Source organism: Rhincodon typus, chromosome 33 (assembly GCF_021869965.1).
Source record: "Rhincodon typus isolate 14 chromosome 33, sRhiTyp1.1, whole genome shotgun sequence".
NCBI lineage: Eukaryota > Metazoa > Chordata > Chondrichthyes > Orectolobiformes > Rhincodontidae > Rhincodon > Rhincodon typus.
In genome coordinates this window covers 16,160,989-16,179,207 of record NC_063364.1, presented here as the reverse complement: position 1 = coordinate 16,179,207, position 18,219 = coordinate 16,160,989, and the positions used below count along the sequence as shown (strand labels likewise).

The following is an 18,219-nucleotide window of genomic DNA, read 5'->3' as shown; positions in this document are numbered from 1 at the left end:
GGTGGAATGCTCTTCAGAGGGTTGGTGTGGACTCAATAGGCTGAATGGCCATTGTAGGGATTCTATGATGATTCTATGATTCACTCAACACAAAGGCGAAGTGACTAATCCTCCTGGATTGTTCAGGAATTAAGTATTTATCTCTGGGTCACAACTGCTAGCAACCCAGGAGGAACATCAAAGGAGCATTAAAAATGCATTTTAAAAAGTTCTTCGAAGACTTTACTTATTAATTATACAGAAGACCTGAGGTGGATAAAAGCTGTTTAAGTAAAGATCATCCAAATCAGTTAATGAAGAGATTTTATGTTTTCCAAATGGTGTGGCAAGGTGGTAAACCCCAAGTAAGGCCAGGAAAAGAGAATTTATCTTTGAAATATGTTTAGAAATAAACCCGCACCTCAGCTTCCAAAAATGAAATCCTTTCCATCAAGTCTTCGATTGTCACATCTTTTTGTTCAATTTTACTCTTCAGGACTTCTATCTGTACGGTACAGGAAGAAGAAAAAAATCTTTATAACAAAAATGTAAACCTTAATATAGTGTTATCGCTGAGAATGTAATTACCAGTTCATTCTCTTTGTGTAATTTGGGATTCCAATGAATTCTGCCCATTTTTTACAATCAGGAGAAAAGATATTTAAATCAGCAGAGGGCGCTGGTCTTTGAGCTGTCACAGCAAGCCAAACATTCCAATTGATTCATATCATATACCAGCGAGGAATGCTCAAGAGGTGTTCGTGAGCACAATTGCAAAAGTGCTTTATTCATTAAAATAATTGTGCTTGTTCTTAGATTGAATGCCAAAAATGACTTGGAGCAGTGCCAGAAGCCACTGAATACTTACAGGATGATGTAAATGCAATAAGCATAGCCAGACTTTCTCAACCCAATAAAAAAACAGGAACATTAAAAACACAGAAACATGACTCTTACAGCCAGTTGGCAACAATAGTAGTCTCAGGCTAACTAAAGATTCCATTTTCTCCAGATTTACTTGTAAAACAAAATGTGGTGCCGAGGAGAGCCGCAATTTCATAATTAGTTCAAATAATTGATTGTTTTGGCTATTGCATTTTAATGGAGGTTTCCTCATAAAATAAATTATTTATTTTGAAACAAGCAGCGCATAAGTCCTTCTCATTTGATATATTAGTGACCTCAAGCTCCAGTTTGTTTAATATCTAAGCTCTCCCCTCAGCTTTTTGATGATTTTTGATAAAAATAGTGATGCTCTCATTCTGTACAATCCAGACACCATCAATAACACCCAGATTGTCCTAGCACCTTTACTGTTAAAATGGAAAATGTTTTGCAAATAATTTGACAATGGAAAAGATAACAAACATTTCACTCTATCCTTAAACTGTTTTACAACGTTTATTTTTATAGGTTGAGAGTTAATGCATGTTATAGATATATGAGTAAGTGTTTAAAGAAAGCAGTGATGCAGCAATTATTCAAACTGATAAACAGTTGTCCTTTTCTCACCTCTTCAATCATTTGCTTGACTTTTCTCTGTTGACAGTGTACCATGTTGTCCAGGTGCTGAATTCTTTCCCGCAGACTGGCAGCTTCCTCCTCCAGTTTCTGAGACCTGACCCAGGCAAGGGATTAATAGAACAGTGTCAAACGATGCAAGCGATTCCATAAGCCCATAAATCTGTCCACTGGTGAAGCTCTAGCCCTGCTCTGCCCCCACATTCCTTGCTATTACATGGGTGAGTGCAAAATGATTGATTGCCAATAGCAAAACTCAATAGGCAAAAGGCCAATTAAATAATTGGAGCAAGGTGCAACAGCCTTGGAGGGAGGGCATTCTCAGTGGACATGGTCGGATTCATTTGAGGACTGTGTTTTTTGAGAGGGGACAAGATACTACACTATCGAGGGAAAGAGAAACAGTATATTCCCTCTAGAGAGGGGGGAAACACTTTGTTTCCTCAGTAGTAGCTGTGCTTCTTCAAGAGAAAGAAAGGCAATTCTCCCAGAGGATGAAAGACTGTTTTCCTCAAGAGAGAGGCTGTGCTCACTCAAAACACAGAAAGACACAAACTGTGTTCCTTGGAGAGAGAGAAACTGTACATGCTTAATAGAAAGGGATAGAGAGATTGTGTTTGAACGAGAGAGAAAAGGAGAGAACGAGAGAGAAAAGGAGAGAGAGAGAGTGCCAGCGATTATTTTTCTGAGAGAGGGCCTGTGTTCCCTCAAGTGAGATAATTTACGAGCAAGAGACTGTGTTTTAGAGAGGGGAAGCAAACTGAAGAGAGAGAGAGAGACTGTTTCCCCGAGGGATAGTGTTCCCTCAAGAGCAACTGCTTTTCCTTGGAATGGTTTTTATTCCCTTGGGAATATTTCTATTCCTTGAGGAGACATTCCCTGGAATTGATTAGAATCCCTGGAAGTGACAGAAATAGCCAAATTTCTAACACAGCTGGAGTTTTTTAAAATTATTCTAGGAGCTCCAACACACAGTGCCAACATTCTGATACTTTGTTTTATACTTTATTTATCAGGTATCAGGAAATGCTGCTTATCTGCATTTTATCAGCCAACAGGAGCCTGTCTTATCAGGTGTCAAATAAGGCTGTTTGTTACTCTGCTCGATTAACGTCCACTTCAACATTGGAAAAGAACGTTCCCAGTGAATTTATCTTTCCAATTCATGGTGTCTGCCAACTAGTGCCATGTTACAGCCAGTCAAAACCCTATGTTCACTGGGAACTGGGTAGAGATACCATATTAATGGTAATAGCCTCTTCCCTTCCCCACAACCCTGCCCAACCAGCCTGCTTAGCGAGCAGTAAATACTTGGATGGTGCTATCCAGAAAAAAAAACAATGAGTCATCAGAATCTTGTCCCAATATTCTCCCCAGTAAACTCCAATACAAGCAAATAACTGATTGTGCATGACACTGCACTTTAATGGGCATTTTGGCTGCCTTACTTACCTACGCATCAAGAGTGACTGCATTTCCAAAATTGGAAAAGGTAGTGAAGCTCTTTGGAAAGTCTTAATGATGCAATGTGTTCCTTTAAAACAAATTCGCTCTTTCTAGAACTTCTGTTGACAGTAAGGCAAATTCAAATCCACCAACCACAGGCAAAAGTGTTGTCTTTGCCAGGGAACACAGTTTAAGGATACAAGATACTACATTTAGGACTGAGGTGAGGAGAAATTTCTTCACCCACAGAGTGGTGAGCCTGCGGAATTCTCTGTCACTGAAAGTGGTTGAGACCAAAATGTCAAACATTTTCAAGACAGATATAGATATAGTTCTTAAGACTAACAGGATCAAAGGCTATGGGGAGAAAGCAGGAACAGAGAACTCAGTTGGATGATTAGCCATGATCACACTGAATGGCAGAGCACATGTGAAGGGCCAAATGGCCTAATCCTGCTCTTCTTTTCTATGTTCCTATGCCTTTTAACCCAGTGGTCCAAGCCCTCCTGTGTTCTTAAACTTAGCATGGTTATCAATATATCACACTTACTTCATTTTTTAACATTTTGTCCGTATAGAATAACAGGAAGTTGGAACAGTAACAACATCACTGGACTAATAATCTGGAAGCCCAGACTCATATTGTGGGACACAAGTTCAAATCCCATCGTAACATTTGGTGGAAGTTAAATTAATTCTGGGATATAAGGCTCGACTGAGTAAAGGCAACTATCATTGATTTTTGAAAAGAAAATCTGTCATCCTCACCTGGTCAGATCTATATGTGACTCCAGATCCACAGCAATGCAGATGAATCTTAAATGCCCTCAAAAAAAAAAAGGATCCACAAAACCAGTGCAATTTAGAGACGGACAGCCTTGCCAGTGATGCCCACATACCAATGAGAGAGAGTAAGCATCATGTATTAAACAATACTCTCCAGTAGGACTTTTGTCTGGAGTGGCAGCACTTCAGTAGTAATGGATTAGGATTTCAGAACTTGTTTGGAGAATGGAATGTCTAAATAAGTAGTCTTTTAAATGTCAAAACAGATATAATTGTGTTGTGAGACTATACAACAAATTCATGAACGGTATAGCACTAAATATCATTTAAAGATACCTTCTGAGGTTTCCTGAGTCTAGTTCATCCCTTTGTTGGAGCTGCCAGAGCTGTCTCTCCTGTTCTTGTAACTTCTGTTGTAAAAGGTGACGCTCCTGCAACAGAACATCAGTTTAGTTACTCTGTTATAGCCAATTACATTGAAGACAAATAACAGTGTTGTACCACAACAAACGTAGTCATATTTTAATAAAAGCAAATGTAACTGAGCTGCTGAATAGTTAACCCATTTATGTTTAAAAGATTGATGCCATTAATGGTTCCCAATGTTGATACATCTATGGTGTAATGGCATGAGCTAATGTTATTACTGGACAAGTCAGATCCTAAACTGAAATCTGCCCTGATATATCATATTTTGTTTACTCCTTCACAGTACCTAAACAAGAGCCAATTACCTTGTCTATCACACAGAAGGTCTGACTTAGCTGTGGCTTCAATTTCTGGCTTTGAGAATTAGATCGCCTTTGCCTTGAGCTTTCAAACAACTGAGCATAGACTTTCTTAGATTCAAATAACCCCTTTAGGGTTTTAATCAAACACATCTGGCCTGGAACTTTAAAACTAAACACCTTGCACTGAGACAACTTATGTCTTAACAGTTCAAAACTATCTCCCTTCTTTAATAGCCACTTGTTTTGCATTTCTAGCTTCTGCCAAGACTTCTACAAACTTGCCAAAGTGACACTCAAAAGTTTTTCCAAGCATGGGTGTTTCCCCTAAGCAAAAAAAAAAAGTCTGACCCTTTAAACTGAAGGCTGAAAGAACTATTTACTTTGTTTTTACATTAAAGTTCCCTCAATGTAAACAAATTCCCATCAGCTTCCAAGAATGGTCATTAACATTTTTTTAAAGAAATCTTCGTGGCTATAGGAATTATTACAAGTTAATCATTAAACCCCTTCTCTCAGGCAAAATCCCAAATGCCGCTAACTCAGATCCAAACTCCAAAATAAATGACATTAAAATATAGATAAATCCTACAACTTTTATTGCAACAAGCCTGCAAAAATAAAACCGCACTGCTTACAAAACGTGTCCAATTAAGATGGAAATGGGTGAGAATGAGGTGTAGAGTCTACATTAATTATGTGAAAATCCTGTTCCCATTGGACTACAATTGCCTCCATTCTTTCCAACAGGGTCACAGAATAGGGATCAGGAGTGGGAATTATGTCTGACTATTCCCCTTCCATCCAGGATGCTGAAGTCCCTTGATTCAAGGCCACCTCAGCTGAGAACAGGAATCAGATCTGCAACATGACAGGATGGCTCTATTCCACACTGAGCAACAAACTTAACAACTAAAGCCCTCAGCTTCTTATTCAACATAGCAGTGATTTCCACATCAAAATACTGTCATTAAAGGGTGGAACAGATCTGAAACTCTGTTTTCCACAAATGGTAATTAATTGTTAACTTTAAATCTGTTCCTGATAGATCTTCATTAACTAAATGTAATAAAGGGATATAGGGCAAAGGCTCACTTCGAGTTAGGTCCCTGATCTGTGCAATATACTCAAGGAGTTAAATAACCTATTTCTGTTCCTATTTTCCTATACTGCTTATGACTCCACTTAATTTTCTTGTGATAATGATGATGAAATGATCTTAGTCTACATTATTTTAAAATGTGTACTTTCCATCTTGGTTACCAAATAAAACAGCTGCACTTCAATGAAAATGGAAAAAAAAATTGAAGAAAATCTAGTCCCTTTGGTTTAAATATTGTTTACTTTAGAACCTCGAACATCTCATGGAGCAAAAAGGCTTGTATTTACTGAGCAAATTATCTACTGTTGAAAGAAAAGGGCACAAAAGATTTTACACTTTTACTCATGTTTTTTCTTCATTTGCTCTGTGCTGTATAATCTATGACTCATTAATTTCCAGGTTTCTGCTGAATGCCTGTTGCATTTACATAAATGCTATTGATTCCTGTTATACAAAACTAAATTGGAGAAGTTGTATTTAAAGAAGCTCCAAATCTAGTAGTAAACATTGTCAAATCACCTGGAAATACATTTACCATTATTTTGAAAGAACAAAAGAAATACTTGCATTTATATATAACATTCCACAGCCTCAGTGTGTAAAGTTCCTTCAAACCAATGATGAACATACAGGACTAATGCAGGAAATATGGCAACCAATTGGTGCACAGTAACATCCTATAAGCAGCAATGTATGACCAGATCACTTTGTTTCAGTATTTTGATTAAAGGGATAAATATCGCACAGAACTCTGTGATATTCATCAAAACATTGCTATGGGATTGTTAACGGACAGAGCCTTGCTATAAAATAGTAGCTTTGCTGTTTGTTATATTATACTACACAATAATGATCATCAGGACAGTACAGTTTTCCCTGGAGTAGTGATGATTATGAAAAATAGAACAGATTTCCAGTTAAAGGATTTAACATTATGACAACTTTTTAAAAGAATAAATCTTCCTCTGCGGCAGATAGGAGTAGGTCGGAGGGCATGTCATTCTGGGATGCTGGCACTATAAAAATGAGTTATGATAAACTGGCCAGGGTGGGAAAGTGGATATCACAAGGTCCAACAGACATTCTGGAATTTAGTTCAATTCCTCCTCAAATTTTGACAGAAATTTTGAAGAGCTTCCCCGCAACTAATTTAACAGAAGGAGGAGAATGTTCGATATGCCACATCAGTTTCAACCCTCCAAAAATTCAAACATGTTGACTGATTGACTTACTCACTAGGTGTTTCTAGCATATTTTGTTACAGGACAGTTGTAAGGCATGTGAAAAAGTGGGCTCATGAACCAATTTATTTTTTCACTTCATATGTTGTTACATTCTTAGGTGACACTAGGTGCAGTGGTAATATTTATTTTAGATTCTTCCCCTTATATATGTGCTGGAGCAGTCCATATCTTCAGCTATGTATATGTTAGACACTAAACATTTCAGAGAAGTATTTTTCTGTGAACCATACTTCCAAACATTTGAAGCATCCAAGCTTTTTTAGTACATTCTGGATTCAGAGGGTAAACTACAAGGAGATTCACAAACCACGGTAGATAGAGAGAGACTATTTTGACCAGGAGTGTGGGGCACAGTCTCATAAGTAAAAGCGGGCCTTTCAGAATTAGAAATAGGGAAAACTTCTACACACAAAAGGGGAGCATTGGGGTCCTGACTGGATATCAATGAGAGAACATTGCTGCCTCCTCCTGGATGGGCTGTGGTATGGAGTGTCATTCAGGGTTAAGTGATCACCAGTGGGTCTTTCCCAGGACCAAGGACCTCGAGGGGCAGGAATTCTGCCCAGTGTGAGCTATCAGTTAATTAGAGGCTGGCAGCTTTTGTGAATAGCAGCTCATTGGGAAGGTAGGGGCTACTGCCAGGATAGCTTCTATTGGAGGCCCAGGATGACGGATTCACCCAGGCCACAGTTAGGTCATGGTGGGAGGGCTTTTGGAGGCTGGGGTGGGTGTAGGAATTTGGCAACAGGAGCACAAGGTTGGCTTTCAGCAGGCCCCAACTCCCTACCCATTCCTAATGTCATATTCCTTGATCAGGAATCTAATGCTTTTCTTTGAGGGATTCTCTCTGAGAGACGTCTAGTGAGCCACGCAGATTTAATTGATGTACATGCCACACGTCAACAGGTCCAATTGCCATTTAGTTAATCCCAGTGGTGGCAGAAGGTTTCGATTGGTGGTGGGACCACAGGTCCAACCATGGGCCTTTCTGGTCCAATTTAATTCTTGTCAGAGTAAGATGGCAGTCAGTTCAGGTACTGCCTAATGAAATGCCCCTCTGCCCTCATACCCTCTGCGAGAGAGCATGTACAATTCCAGGCCCAGATGATCAAGACATCTACCAAATAGAAACAGATGCAAGATCAACTGTAAATTTTTGACTCGAAGTTGACAGATTATCTTAAGCTATTAAGGGATATGGAACAGAGGCAATATTAGTTCACATAATGGGCATGATCTTGCTGAATGGTGGAATGGATTCAATGGGCTGAGTGGTCTCCTGTTGTTCCTATTAATTCTGTGTCACTGTCATCGATACTAGGAATCCACTTCCTGGTGTAACTGCTATGTGGGGATTTTGTCAAATAAATTCTACCATTTACCTTCAAACAGCTGCCCCTCAGGCTAGAGGAGAATCTTGAGAGACTCTAGAGATCTGGCCCTCGGGTTATCACGAGTTCAGTCCTTCAGTGATCAGATGTTTGTATTTGTTGATTTACAGGCATGCTCTACAACTGTTATTGTTTAATGAAACGTCCACCTGCCCCACCTTCTTACAAGCTTTGTTCTTCCCTTTGGCAACTTGCACCCCCTCAGAAACAAGTATGTGTCAATATTTGCAAAAATTCCTGTGAATTTGTTTATATTTGCAGAAGGTCTGCGCACGTAGATGTTTGAAAATCAGCAGCAGACAATCAAACAGTTTAGTGAAGAGAAGTGCGGTCAGATGTGTGCACATTCTCACCTTATGCCACATAAGTGAAACTAAGTACCCCTTAGCATCCACTTTTTCTACATGCACGCTGTTGAGGAGGATTGCCATTTGCAATCACCAACACTAATTTGGCAATCTCTCAAATATTACAGAAGTGAAATAGTCAGGCTGTTGGGAATCGGAAACAAAACGCAGAAAATGCTGGAAATCCTTAGCTAACCTGGCCGAGCTGGCTGGTCCTAATAAAGGGATTACCAACCTAAAAGGTTAACTGTGCTTCTTTCTCCACAGATCCTGCCTGGGCCTTCGAGCATCGCTAATGTTTCCGGTTAATACTTCATTCCTAAAAGCTAAGGGTTGTCTAGGAAATGTAAAAATGTCAGGCTGAAGAAAAATGATATTCCTCTCTGCATTGGGGTTTAAGGCACTGCACTGGGGCTCCACTTTGTTTCTGTTCCTCCTATCCTGAACTCAGCACTGCTATCTGGCGTCATCAAAAAGGCGTTCCATTTATTGGCACCTACATTCCTCACAGTGAGCAGTAAAGGTCAACAGAAATATAGCGTTGCTTGTAATACCTTCCCCATTCGAGCAATGAATTCGTCCAGTTCTTGAATCCTCTGGTCCCTTTCTGCTATTTTCTGTTCTGCTTCTGCAGCCTTCTTGTTGGCTTCTTCCAGTTCTTGGACAGCCTGGTTTATTCGGGCCTTCATTCAAAACAAAAGATAAACACTAGAACATTATCACTTGGTATTCCCATGATTTCAGATTCCCAGCACACAGCCACAGCGGTCTCACAGGGTAAAACTAGACAAACAAAGCTAAAGCAGCCAGCTCAGCTTACAAAACCTTCTGCAGGTTCTGTTCTCCGCACTTAGAAGCAATTTTGTCAGTGATATTATCACATTAATGTTTAGTGCATTTTTATCCAATTCCACTCCTGACTTACAAAAGGCCATACTTTTAAGACAGAGATAAGGCAGAATTTCTTCTCTCTGAGGGTAGTGAATCTGTGGAATTCTTCATCACAGAGGCTGGGTCATGAAGTATAATCAAGACTGAAATAGACAGTTTTAATCAGTAAGTGATTTAGTGGTTATAGGAACAAGGCAGGAAAGTAGAGTTGAGGATTATCAGATCAGCCACAATCTGATTGAATGGTGGAGGAGACTCAGTGGGCTGAATGGCTTGCTTCTGTTCCTACTTCTTATGGTCTTATGTGCCAGCTAGAGAGAACTCATTGGGCTGAATGGCCTACTTCCACTCCCAATCTTATGGTCTTATGTGCCTGCTAGAAATCTGAAACATAAACAGAAAATGATGGAGATACTCAGCAGGTCTGGCAGCATCTATAGCCAATGGAACACAGTAAACATTTCAGGTCATTGACTTTTCAACACGATTCATTAGTGCAGAAGTTCTAGGGGAACATTACGCCCTGCGTAGGAACGTAGACTTGTTTTCTCTCTCTCTCTTTCCGTCTCTCTCTGCAGATGCTGCAAGACCTGCTGAGAATCTCCATCACTTTCTGGTTTCAGCATTTCCTGTTTTTATTGCTCTGATTTTCTGAGCTAGAGTCAGTTGAATGAATGTACCTTTAAGCAGCTGCAGTATTTTGCTTTGTAGCGGCTTTGTAGGAAGAGTTTTACATTTCAGTAACACTGGGGTAATTTAAAAGCAACAGATAATAGCTTTGTTAAGCATCGGTAAAGATTTCAGCCTCAAGTTGTTTTGAAATTTCACAGGCAGGTGTAGACACTCTCAACCAGAAAGTTTTAACCAATAATTATGGTCCAGATTTTGCGACAGTAATGATGGCCAAAGTGTTTGTGTTAACGGACAATGTTCCTCTGAACCTGACAGTAGTTGCATGAATCAGCACACGTGCAGCTGAACACAGAAATCCAGAAGTTGCACAGTTGAGCCCCCACCCCACCAATAATCGATTAGAAATGACTGAATAGATGAGAATTTCCACTATTATGCTGTCAGTTTCACTGTTAAAACCCATGTAAAAGTTACACCTGATAGATGTAGCTGAGTTTTCAAACACTTAAGTTCATAATTAAACAGCTTTACTGGTATAGATAAAGTTGTTTAATGTCACAATTATACATTCATACAGAATGGAAACAGACCCTTCGGCCCAACTCATCCATGCTAACCAGATTTCCTAAATTGAACTAGTCCCATTTGCCTGTGTTTGGCCCATATCGCTCTAAACCTTTCCCATTCATGTACCTGCCCAAATGTCTTTTAAAATGTTGTAATTTTATCTACTTCCACCACTTCCTTTCACTTGCCAGACATCCCTTTATGTGTAAACAGCCTCGCCCAATCCACTTTTGAAAATTCCTGTTTAATTCCATCAAAATTGACCTTGCCCCAAATTAGAACTTTAACTTGTGGACCAGGCCTATCCTTTTCCATAAATATTTTCAAACTAACAGAATTATGGTCTCTGGTTCCAAAGTGCTACCCCACCAACACCTCAGTCACTTGCCCTGCCTTATTTCCCAGGAGGAGGTCGAGTTTTGTCCATTCTCTAGTGGGGCCATCTACATATTGATGGAGAAATGTTTCCTGAACACACTTAACAAATTGCTCCCTTAACACAATGGCACTCCCAGTCATTGTTTGGAAAGTTAAAATCCCTTATTATTACAAGCCTATTATTCTTACAGCTATCTGCAATCTTCCTACATATTTGCTCCTTAATTTGCCATTGACTGTTGTGAGGCCTATAGGACAATCCTTTCAAAGCGACTAACCCTTTTTTTCTCTCAGTTCCACCCATATAGCTTCACTGGATGATCTCCTAGGAATATACTCTCTAAGTAGCTGTAATGTTAGCCCTAATCAAAGATGTCACTCCCTGTCCTCGCTAGCCCCCCACTTCTATCCTTTTTTTAGCATGTATACCCTGGAACTTTCAGCTGCCAGTCCTGTCCCTCCCTCAGCTATAATTCTCCATTACGATTTTTAAAAATTATGAAAATAAAAAGTTTATGGTATTTTAGCTTCCACCTTCCATAGGCATGTCCTAATAAATTTTACAAACAGTGAAATAAATTAAAATTAGAAATGAAGGAATTCAGCTCCTGGCTTGCCGATTGTGGGAATACTTCAACGTGGTTGGCTGCTCTGGAACATAATCAACCAATTGGCTCATTGAGATAAAAATGCAGGACAAGCTGGGTCACTATCATTATGCATCATCGGAAGAGGAGAGTTGAACATCAATAACCTATTTGCAAAATAGAAACTGGTGAATATGAAATTTAGGGTTTGGACAAAGACATCCTTTCAGGAAATTTGTGGTCTTCTCCCATTCATGTACAGGAAACAAATGGACTGCAGTAGCACCCATTAATCCATACACACCTGAATGGCCTCCATTTCAGCTTGGTGTTGTTTCTTGGCCTCTTTTAGTTTCGCTTCATATTGATCATAGAGCTTCTTGGTCATATCTCGCATTGCACTGGCATTGGCTTCCTGGGAAGATTCTATCTATAATACAGTGACAAGAAATTAATATCAAAATAAAACGTTTAACTCAGCACAAATTACTGCTAGATTTTATTTATTCTGATGTGCTACGTTGGCATTACTGGCAAGAACCGCTGTCCGTTGCTCAACAGATTCAGTCCCTCCAACACAAGCAAACATGAATTGTGTGTAGGGATGTACTACAGGATGCATGTGGGAAGGACAATGCCTGGATTGATGTACTCCTCCCAATACAGCCCACTAGAATATCCTTGTGTATAAACTGAATGGACATCACTATTTAAAAGCGTTACTTAGGAGTCAGCATCCTTTGCTAGGAAAGACTTTATAAAGAAACCTAAGCAACAGAAAAAGGTCAGAATCTGGTCAACATCAGTTACGTACCAAAAGAATCCATGTAGATAAATCTGTTTGAATCTCTGTTTGATATTTTTAGGGTGTTTTCCCATAAACTAATTCATTCCAATTCCTAATTTATCACGAAAGAAAGTGAAATGGACAGATTATTTATTGGCAGTGCTAATTTAAGTTACCAAATCACCATATATATATATCTAATATATCTATATATCTTATATCTAAAGCCCTCCCTCTTACACCAGCTCTGTAGCCACGTATTCAACTGTACTCTCTCTCTGTTCTGAGCCTCACTAGCCCATGGCACGGGTAGTAGTCCTGAGATTACTACTCTGGCAGACCTGCTTTTTAGCTCCCTACCTAACTCCCTGAAGTCTCCTCGCAGGACCTCTTCCTTCTTCCTACCTATGTCATTTGTACCAATGTGGACAATGATTTCTGTCTGTTTTCCTTACCGTTTCAGGATGCCCTGTACCCGCTCTGAGACATCAAAGACCCTGGCACCAGGGAGGCAACACACCATCCTAGAGTTGTTCACGGCCACAGAAACGCCTGTCTGTGCACCTGACTATCGAGTCACCTACTACTATCGTTCGCCTGGATCTTGCCTGGCCCTGTTCTACAGCAGAACCAGTTGTGGTGCCACAGGCCTGGCTGCTGCTTGTACTGTCTCCTGAGAGGCTATTCCCCCCAGCAGTATCCAAAACGGTGTACCTGTTTGAGGGGGAACGTCCAGCTGCTTCTCCAACCGAACCACACGGTCTGTAAGGAGTTGCAGCTTCTCAAAATTCCTGCAGTGGACCAGAACCTACGCACCAGAAACATCTTTAAGAGTAAAGGGTAAATTATGCCAATGTGGGATACAGTGTGCGAAGCCTCACCAACTCGGGAACAGCAGTCTGGCACATCTCCCCAGTTTTCAATCCATTAATTTCAAAATGCAATGACACTTCTTCAACATCTTAAATGAATTACCCAATATTGTATACAGTTCTTCAGCATTAAGTATCAATTCAATGGAGGGTCAAGTCCAATATTCAATCAAGAAAAAAAGGTAGGTTCTGGTCTATTGATAGACTATTTGCTTATTTAATGAGCAGTAATGCCTCTGTGCATTGTTTACCTTTAGTTTGAGAATCTGATTTTCAGCTTGTGCATTCTCAATTTGCTGATCCTTTTCTTTCGTTTGCTCCAGTGATTTGTGATATTTCTTGCGGAGTGATTCCATTTCCTCCCTCCTCTTGTTGGCAACTACTGTCGAATCAAGGAAAGATCTCTGACAAAAACAGAGCACGCAGATCACACACCCAGTCCTAAAACACCTGTCAACCAGGCATTCTCTAACAATCATTTTGACAGTGATTCAAAGATATTGATTAAGGGAATGCAGGCTGTGTTCCTTAAGTTTTAACATACATATTTATGAGTATGAATGACAAAAGCAGGAATCTATACTCAGATTACTGGCTGATTCTGCTTCTCAAGACAATGCACCATGATAATTGTATCTGTGCAGCCGAGTCAACATCCTGGAACTCCCTCCCTAACCGCACTGTGTGTGTGTACCTACAGCATATGGACTGCAATGGTTCAAGGAGGTAGCTCTCTACCACCTTCTCCAGGCCAATAAATGCCGGCCCAGCTAGCGACACCCATATCCCATTTTTTTAAAATGATCCATGTCTGACTGGACCTATATGTGAAAGTTTGTTGACTTGTGGGAGTTCTAATAAAGGCTAAAACTGTAGATTGTGACCAACATGGTGATGATGGTGTGAGAACATCAGGTGAACATTTGTTTCAGAGATAGCAGGAACTGCAGATGCTGCAGAATCTGAGATTACAAGGTGTAGAGCTGGATGAACACAGCAGGCCAATCTTCCAGGACTTCAAAACTGTAGAATCCACATACTCCCCAATCTTCCACTCCTATTGTCTAAACTAAACTAAATCTCATTAAAAGTCTACACTTTTAAAACCAAGTTGCTCTCATTCTGGGGTGGGGAAACGGAATTTTAAGTGCAACCTATGTTTGAAAAAAAAAAGAACAACCCTTTTGGATGTGTTATGATGCACCTTACTGACCATCACCTCCCGAGGTAGGATTTGATCCTTAGCTCTGGCCTAGGGGTAGGAACATCACAACTGTACCACATGAACTTCTAGTTTAGCCTTTTTGTCTCTTGTGACTTTCTACAATAATGAAAACTATTTCAGTTTTGTCTTGTCAATGTTACCTATGTTAAGATACACAATATTGTTTAATTGACTATTTGCTACACTTATAAAGAGAAACTGCTGGGACACTGGATTAGTAGGTAGGAAGCAGAGGTAAGTATTGTTGCACTCTATGAATAAGTCCATTATTAAGAAACGTGAAAATGTTTAGTATCATAATTCAACTTGGGTTTTGGGATCAGAGTAACTTATTTTGTATCTCTCCTAACATTTATTCTCACTGGAAAACTGGGCGAGATGCAAATGGGCTGCCAGCTCTCTTTGATCCATTTACACTATTGCACAAAGTCAGAATCTACCCACTCCATTTCTATCCCCTGCTGCCTCCTGTGGGTTCAAATTTATTCGTAAGAACATGCTTTCAACTTTACATTTAAAGTATGGGGGCTGCCTTTCAAGATACTAGTGGCACCGATGAAATCAAACAGCTTCAACTTCATGTTTCGTGAATTCCTTTGACATGTCACAGGCAAATACATCCCTGGATATCTATTACACTGCACCTATATCCTCAACACCATAATGTGTCATATTGCTGCAGCAATCAAGTCAAGTGATTGATTCATTTCTACCTGCATGTCAATCGTCAGAGCTGTCAGGGAGTTGTTCATCTGGCTGCACTGCTCAAGGGCTGCAGAGTTGCTCCTCACCTCCTTCTGCAGCAATTCCTGCCGTGCCTCGGATGCCTGAAACAGAAAAGATGATACTTTACACTCAGGTTGGACAAGATGTTTGGCAGCTGCTCATCTTCTGCAGATCCCATCTGAAAATCTTTCATCAAAGCAACATTTCAAATCCTGCTATTTAGGAAAGTGAAGAAAACTATGGAAATTGCAATGGATTTAAGAAGATGTGGAAACTGTAAAAATATACCATGGTTGGTTTGGGGTGGGGTAACAAGTCTTAGATAGGATCATGTAGACATTCAGATCTTGGAACCTGTCTCGCTATCCAATTAGATCATGCCTGATCTTTCCCCGATGTCATTCGTTTCATTGCTATCCTTACCTTTTCTAGCAATCATAACACTTTTAGGAAAGGCAACTTTTTTCTACTGTCCTTTGTTTTTTTTTGTTTATTCACGGGATGTGTGCAACTCTAGCAAAACCAGCTTGAAAAGGATACTGGCACATTGGTGGAGTGGGCAGACAGATATCAAATAAAGTTCAATGTGAAGAAGTGTGTGGTGATGCACTGTTACAAAGAACAGAACAAAATACTGTTCTATCCTATGGGTGTGCAGGAGCAGGGAGACCTGGCTGTAAATGTAGATAAGTCATTAAAGAGAGGGAGAGAGCACTGTTAATTAAGCACACTGTATACTAGACTTTATAAGTAGGGGCAAGAGAATACAAGAGGGAGGTGATGATGAACTGATATAAGACACTGGTTGGGCCACAGCTAGAGTTTTGGGTACAGTTCTTGGTGCCACACTGTACAGACGATCTGAATGCATTGTAAAAGTGAGGCAGAAGTTTGCAAGAATGGTTCCAGGGATGAGGCATTTCACTTCTGAGGATGGATTGAAGAAATTGGGACTATTTTCCTGGGAGAGCAGAAGGCTAAGAAGAGATTGAAAAGAAGTTTGCAAAATTACGATGGGTCTTTACAGAACAGATTGGGAGAAATCAGTCCCACTGATAAATGGATCAAGAACCAGGGGACAGTTTTAAATCATTTGGCTGAAGAATCCAAAGTGAGATGAGAAAAAAAAAACTGTTTTACACAGTGTGTAGTTTGCATTAAGAATGCAATGCCTGGAAAATGTGGTGAAGGCAGGTTCAATTGAGACATACAAAAGGACATTAGATGATTATTTAAATAGAAACAACATGCAGGAGATTGGCATACATTAAGGTGCTCAGAGAGTTGATGAAGACACAATGGGCTGAATGGCCTCCTTCAGTACTATAACAATTCTGGAGATTCTATGAGCAGCATTTATGGCCTATCTTTATTTGCCCTTGAGAAGGTGGGGGTGAAGTGTTATATCCATGTGACGTAGGTGATGCTGTTCCATGATTCTGACCCAGCAATGACACGGTGATATAGTTCAAAGGACAGGTCTTGAAATTGATGATGTTCCCATGTCCCTGCTGCCTTTGTCCATTGGAATGGTGGAAACTGCAAGTTTGGGGTAGTTCTGATACAGACTCAGCTGAGAAAACGCTGGCTGATTTCCCTCAAATGATCTAGATCCAATTTTAAGATAATATCAGGAACAAAAACAAAGTTGTTGGAAAAGCTCAGCAGGTCTGGCAGCATCTGTGGAGGAGAAAACAGAGTTAACATTTCGGGTCCGGTGACCCTTCCTCAGAACCCGGACCCGAAACGTTAACTCTGTTTTCTCCTCCACAGATGCTGCCAGACCTGCTGAGCTTTTCCAGCAACTTTGTTTTTGTTCCTGATTTACAGCATCCGCAGTTCTTTTGGTTTTTATTCAAGATAATATCCTTTTATAATGAATCACTTGTAATTCAACACGATTAAAGTGGACAGCCTTTTATTTCGATTTGCTGCTCAATTAGTCCCAGAGTATCAGGATTAGGAGGTTATTGTCTTATGTCTTATGGACCTCTACAGGGGCTCTTGAGGCATTATGTAGTGTCCCTACCACTGGACTAGGAAATCCAGGTTCAAACGCCACCTATCTCCAGAGATGTGTCATAGCATACGTGTAACAAGATGACGAGGGCTCTTTTGGTGCGATGGCAGTGTCCTTACACCTGGACTAAGGAAGTCTGGGTTCAAATCCTACCTGTCTGGGACACATGTCTGAACATGTTGATTTTAAGACTATCAATGAAACTATCCTTCAAGAGTGTGGACTGGGAGTCTCCTTCTATTATTCCTGATTATTCACTGCGGCAAAGGAATCTATGCGCTGGGAATTAAATTCACTCTTTTACGTAAACCTACACTAAAACATTAGGAAAAAAGTCAGGAACTGTTCATTTTCCGAATAGATAGGGCAGCACAGTGATTCAGTGGTTAGCACTGCTGCCTCACAGCATCAGGGACCCAGGTTTCATTCCACTGTTGGATGACTTTCTCCCTGTGTCTGTATGGGTTTTCTCCTACAGTCCAAAGATGTGCAGGTTAGGTGTGATTGGCCATGCTAAATTGTCCATAGTGTCCAGGGATATGCAGGCTAGATGGATTAGCCATGAGAAAAGCAGGGTTTGGGAGGGGTGGGGGGTCCTGGTTGGATGCTCTTCAAGGATCAATGTGGACTTAGTGGGTTGAATGGCCTGCTTCTACACGATAGGGTTCTTTTATTTTATTGTTTTAGTAAGTGTCCGAGGAGATTTAGAATAGAAATACCAGTCAAATCCAGCAGGTGGCGTTCATATCCCATAATGCTGAATACCATTGCGCAAAGGAGCACCCACATGATTCACCGCAATAATTAGTCATTGTATTGCTGAGGCGTGTCCGTGCTGAGGTGTGTACATCACCTCCCTCACATACTTTCATTCTGGCTACTGGTGCAAATCCAAGTGAACATCAACATTACAACCGAGATAACAAGGTGTAGAGCTGGATGAACACAGCAGGCCAAGCAGCATCAGAGGAGCAGGAAGGCTGACGTTT

The 18,219-nt window shown here is 40.4% G+C and overlaps 1 protein-coding gene across 1 annotated transcript in view; it reads right to left on the bottom strand.

The window, feature by feature from the left end:
• LOC109914374 (myocardial zonula adherens protein-like) overlaps positions 1-18,219 on the bottom strand; it is a 69,076-nt gene that overhangs the window by 29,157 nt on the left and 21,700 nt on the right. Inside the window, exons 6-12 of the mRNA XM_048615723.1 lie at positions 15,198-15,311; positions 13,511-13,663; positions 11,905-12,030; positions 9,099-9,227; positions 4,069-4,163; positions 1,492-1,597; positions 401-484 (exon numbers count right to left, since the gene is read on the bottom strand). Of these exons, the coding sequence (XP_048471680.1) occupies positions 401-484; positions 1,492-1,597; positions 4,069-4,163; positions 9,099-9,227; positions 11,905-12,030; positions 13,511-13,663; positions 15,198-15,311 (807 nt within the window). The remainder of the gene's footprint in view (positions 1-400; positions 485-1,491; positions 1,598-4,068; positions 4,164-9,098; positions 9,228-11,904; positions 12,031-13,510; positions 13,664-15,197; positions 15,312-18,219) is intronic.